Source organism: Serinus canaria, unplaced genomic scaffold (assembly GCF_022539315.1).
Source record: "Serinus canaria isolate serCan28SL12 unplaced genomic scaffold, serCan2020 HiC_scaffold_585, whole genome shotgun sequence".
In the NCBI taxonomy this organism is placed as follows: Eukaryota; Metazoa; Chordata; class Aves; order Passeriformes; family Fringillidae; genus Serinus; species Serinus canaria.
In genome coordinates, this window is record NW_026108699.1 from 1 (window position 1) to 5,521 (window position 5,521).

Here is a 5,521-nt window from a genome sequence, read left to right on the forward strand (position 1 = left end):
TAGAAATTCAACCTTGAGAAACCTAAAATCATTATTTGAGGAAAATGAACGTTTCAGAGTCAAGCAGTGTTCAGTAAAAGGAGGAATATCCATGAATCCATGAGAATCTCCTGCTGCTTTTCCTCTGCCTGCAGTGGGCTGCTGCTCCCAGCCTGCCTGGTGGCTCTGTGCCGTGGGACTGTGACCCCGTGGTGCTCCTGCTGTTGCGGGCTCTGGAGCAGGTGCCAGGAGCCATGAGGAGGTTTGGCTACTGCCGGGTGGTGCTGGCTACCTCGCTGCTCTGGGTGCTGCTGGGACGTGTTCCTGCTGCTCTACTTCAGCGAGTGCAACAAGTGTGATGACAGCAAGGGCGGTCCCTGCTGCCCGCCCTGCGCGGTGAGTGCGGCCCCCGGCCCCTCCCGGGACATCCAGCCAGGCTTTGGCCTCCTCTTGGTGCCTCCAAATGGCTCTTCCCAGCAGAGGGAATCCCAGGAGCTGCAGGATTTAGCCTTGCTTTGGTGTTGTCTGAGTTTGTGTCAGTGTTTTATGGGATGGTTGTGGTTAAAACAGACCTTAAATCCCATTCCGTGGGCAGGGACACCTCCCACTAGCCCAGGCTGCTCCAGGCCTTGTCCAGCCTGGCCTGGGACATTGCAGGGATCCAGGGACAGCCACAGCTTCTTTGTGAAGGTGCCCAGAGAAGCTGAGGCTGCCCCTGGATCTGTGGAAGTGTCCCAGGCCAGGTTGGACAAGGCCTGGAGCAACCTGGGATGATGGAAGGGAGCAAATCCAGGGGGTTTAATCATCTTGGAGTAAAGCTGGATGTTTCTGGATGCAGAGAGGGATAAAAGCTTCCAGTGGAGCGGGGAGAATGGGGGTTGGATTTCCAGCTTTCCTTGTGGAAAACCAGAAGCTTCCCTAAGGATAAATCCAATTCCCAGGTGCTCAAAGCACCTTTTGCTGTTCGGTTTTCCAGCCGTTATTTCCCGGAGCCAGGAGGGCCCGGGGGAGATGGGCAGGGCCGTGCTCATCCCCAAGGAGGAGCAGGAGAAGATGAAGGAGCTGTTCAAGATCAACCAGTTCAACCTGCTGGCCAGCGACCGCATCGCGCTGAACCGCAGCCTGCCCGACGTGCGGCTGGACGGGTGAGGGCCTGGGGGGGGCAGTGGGGGCTGGGAGCCATTCTGGGGGGCAGTGGGGGCTGGGAGCCCAGTCTGGGGGGGCAGTGGGGGCTGGGAGCCCATTCTGTGGGGGGCAGTGGGGGCTGGAGCCAGCCTGGGGGGCATGGGTGGCTGGGAGCCCCCTGGGGGGGCAATGGGGCTGGGAGCCCAGCTGGGGGCATGGGGGCTGGGAGCCCTTGGGGGGGCAGTGGGGGCTGGGAGCCCTGCTGGGGGGCAGTGGGGGCTGGGAGCCCATTCTGGGGGGGCAGTGGGGGCTGGGAGCCCAGCTGGGGGGCATGGGGGCTGGAGCCCAGCCTGGGGGGGCAATGGGGGCTGGGAGCCCATTCTGGGGGGGCAGTGGGGGCGGGAGCCAGCCTGGGGGCATGGGGCTGGGAGCCCATTCTGGGGGGGCAGTGGGGGCTGGGAGCCCAGCCTGGGGGCAATGGGGCTGGGAGCCAGCCTGGGGGCAATGGGGGCTGGGAGCCCATTCTGGGGGGGCAGTGGGGGCTGGGAGCCCATGCCTGGGGGGGCGCAGTGGGGGCTGGGAGCCCAGCCTGGGGGGCAGTGGGGCTGGGAGCCCAGTCTGGGGGGGCAGTGGGGGCTGGGAGCCCATCCTGGGGGGCAATGGGGGCTGGGAGCCCAGCCTGGGGGGGGAATGGGGGCTGGGAGCCCAGTCTGGGGGGGCAGTGGGGGCTGGGAGCCCAGCCTGGGGGGGCAGTGGGGGCTGGGAGCCCAGCCTGGGGGGGCAGTGGGGGCTGGGAGCCCATTCTGGGAATGGGAGGGCTGGGGGCTGAAATCTCATCCAGGGAATGAGGGACTGGGGTGGGCTGGGGGCTGAAATCCCATCCCTCCCAGCCCTGCCATGACAGGGACAGCTCTCACCATCCCAGGCTGTTCCAGCCTGGCCTTGGGCACTGCCAGGGCTCCAGGGGCAGCCCCAGCTGCTCTGGCAATCCCAGCCCAGCCAGGAATTCCCAGTTCCCAATCTGCCACCCATCCCTGCCCTCTGGCACTGGGAGCCATTCCCTGGCTCCTGTCCCTCCATCCCTTGTCCCCAGTCCCTCTCCAGCTCTCCTGGAGCCCCTCCAGGCCCTGCCAGGGGCTCTGAGCTCTGCCTGGAGCTCTCCCTTCTCCAGGGGAGCATTCCCAGCTCTCCCAGCCTGGCTCCAGGTTCAATGGCATTCCTCATCAGGACCCCAGTAATTCCCTGTCCCTTGCTGGATCCAAGCAGGACTGGCTCCCATTGCATGCCTGCCTGATGGTTTAATTCCAGCTGATCCGTGGGGTCTCACCCACAGAGATTCATTTCATTCCTGTTCCATCGTGGCACTTCTGTCAGGGAATGTCCCTGGATTTCCAGGGTCCTGTTGGAAATGGCCAAGCTGGAGATTTTAATCAGAGCCAGCTCTAATTAGCAGCTATTGATAGACCTTAAACCCTGCTTAACTCACCAGGGAAATGCCTCATTTCATTCCCAAGGATTTTCTCCAGCGAGGGAAGAAATCCATCCTCAATCTTTTCAGGATGAGTGAGGCTGCAAGTGCCATTCCATGGATTGCTGGAGCATCCTAATTGGATTTTCTCCTGGAGGTTGCAGCTGGAATTGGCTCCTGGGTGTGTTCCAGTGCTTGGGAACATCCAGGGCTGAGCAGAAACATTGGGATTTCTGGAACAGCTGCCAGGGTTAAACATGGAGCTGGAGTTTTGTGGGGATTCTCCAAAGAAAAAAACATTGGGATGTGATCCTGGGTGGGGGAAAGGGCTTGGGAAGGAGCAGTGCAGGGATGGCAGTGGATGTGTGGGAAAACTCCTTTTAATTGGGAAAATCCTTCACTCAGATCCGTGTTTCAGGGCAGGAATTCTTGATTGGGCTTTGAGGTGAGACCAAAATTTGGTATTCCTGAAATTCAGCCCACAGGGGAGTGAAAATTGGTTTATTTTGGGATAGCCACCCCTGATGGATTTTTCCTTCACCAGGACCTGTTGGATTTGGTGTTTTTCCTGTTCTAAGTCTTGGTGGATAAAAAATTCCTTCTTTAGAGGTTGGGAAGATGCTGGCACACATTCCCAGGGAAGCTGGGGCTGCCCCTGGATCCCTGGCAGTGCCCAAGGCCCGGCTGGAGCAGCTGGGACAGAGGGAGGTGTCCCTGCCATGGCAGGGCTGGGATGGCATTTCAGGTCCCTTCCATCCCAGCCCATCCTGGGATTCCCTGATCCCATGGATGAGTGATGGCATTCCTGTCACTCCCTGGAATGTCCCCACGTACTGGGATGTTTTTCATGGGCGTGGACCCCCTGGATTGTTGCAGTTCTCCTTTATTCTGAGAACATGTGAAGATTTCCCTTCCAGAAGCACAGTCCTTGCTCTCCCTTCCATGTTTTCCACGTGGGCTGCAGCTGCCTTTGGAGCAGCCGTTTGCATGGGAGATATAATTGGAAAAGAGGAGCTGTCAGCTCCTTAATTAGTGTGAAAATCATGGAAAACAGATTTTCCTCCCTGGCAGCCTCGGAGGGGCCCCCAAGACATCCCTGGGTGGAGGAGAAAACAGATTTTATTGAAGGAAAATTGTTCCAAAGGGGATTTTTTTATTTCCTTTATTCCTGGTTTCAAGGGGATTGGAATTGCAGGAAATGCTGGAGCAGTTTGGATAAAAGCCCAGATAAACTCGGGGTTATTTTGCAGGGATTTTTTCTTTCCAAGGGTGAATTTTCAGGTTGCCTTGGAAGGGCCCTCACCTCCTTCCCGTGGTATCTTCTCCCAGAGAATCTGCAGGAAATCTGGGATCCCACATTTCCCACAGACCTCTGGAAATGGGGTTTGGGAGGGGGATTTGAAGGCTTTGGTGTGCATGGATTAACTTTGAAAGATCCATGGCCATGTCCCATTTTTAAAGGATGTGCAGGTGCCCCACATTCCTGGTTTTCCCAGAAATACCCTAAATAATGGAATGGTGCTTGGTTCAGCTGGCAGGGTTTGGTCCTTGAGTGGGAGCTTTGGGAAAGCAGGCAGGATTTAAACATTCCTGGTGGATCCTGGCTCAGCTCTGCCTGTCCTTGGCAGCTCATCCCAGACCATTCCCTGTGTGCTCCAGACCTTCCTGGAGCCAGACCCACCTGGGAATGGCTGTACCTGGAATTCCTGATTAAACAGCTCAGGGCTGGAGTCTGATCCCTGGGGTTGAGCCAGCTCCTTGCTTGGACTGTCAGGAATGGGAGAGTGAGATCAGCTCAGCCCCTTCTCCAGCCTGTGTCATGCTCAGAGCAGCTGCAATTCCAGTCTCTGGGTCTCCAGTTCATTCCTTAATTCATCCCACCGGCTTGAAATGTGGCAGGTTCCCCTTGGAGCAGGGCCTTGGCTGCTTCCAGGCCCCTTTTCCATCCTGCCTCAGCCTCTGAGCCGTTGGAATTCCAGTCTCTGGGTCTCCACTTTGCCCATTTAATTCATTCCTGTAATTTTGAATCACATGGATATGGAAGCTTCCCCCTTGGAAGCAGGGCCATGGCTGCTTCCAGGCCCTTTTTCCATCCTGCCTCAGCCTCAGAGCAGTTGGAATTCCAGTCTCTGAGTCTCCACTTTGCCCATTTAATTAATTCCTGTAATTTTGAACCACGTGGATGTGGAAGCTCCTCCTTGGAGCAATGCCTGGAAGGGGCTTCCAGGCCCTTTTTCCATCCTGCCTCAGAGCCACTGGAATTCCAGTCTCTGAGTCTCCACTTTGCCCATTTAATTAATTCCTGTAATTTTGAACCACGTGGATGTGGAAGCTCCTCCTTGGAGCAATGCCTGGAAGGGGCTTCCAGGCCCTTTTTCCATCCTGCCTCAGAGCCATTGGAATTCCAGTCTGTGGGATTTTGCCTCCTTAATTCCTGCCCCATCCCTGGCAGTGGCAGCAGTGCCGTGGTGCCTCCCAAGCCCCTTTTCCGTGCCTGAGGACACGGATCTGCTCCGGGCTGTCCCTCCTGTGGCCTGAGCCCCTGTCCCTGCTGGCTGGGTGTTTCTGGGCAGGTGCAAGAGCAAGGTGTACCCGGAGGAGCTGCCCAACACCAGCGTGGTGATCGTGTTCCACAACGAGGCCTGGAGCACGCTGCTCAGGACCATCCACAGCGTGCTGGAGCGCTCCCCGCCGCGCCTGCTGGCCGAGATCCTCCTGGTGGACGATGCCAGCGAGAGAGGTGGGGCTGGAGCAGCAGCTGCCATCCCACATCCCATCCCCTCCTCCTGCAGCTCAGGGAGGGCTGGCAGCGGGGTTCCCAGCCAGCTCATCCCGGCAGTGTGGGATCCAGAGGGAGTGGGGAGAGGGGGGTGGAAAAACTTCCTGGAATCCAGGATGGTTTGGCTTGGAGGAGACCTTGAAAGGGCTCCTATTCCAGCCCCTCACCGT

At 57.9% G+C, this 5,521-nt stretch overlaps 1 protein-coding gene across 1 annotated transcript; it reads left to right on the plus strand.

Moving 5' to 3' along the window:
• Nucleotides 1–355: 355 nt before the first annotated feature.
• Nucleotides 356–5,312, plus strand: LOC127061312 (polypeptide N-acetylgalactosaminyltransferase 13-like; the record flags this gene model as incomplete). The annotated part of the gene is made up of 3 exons (XM_050987972.1): nucleotides 356–375; nucleotides 956–1,124; nucleotides 5,146–5,312. Coding segments are annotated over exons 2-3 (301 nt in total), but the record flags the coding sequence as incomplete, so codon positions are not given.
• Nucleotides 5,313–5,521: the final 209 nt, after the last annotated feature.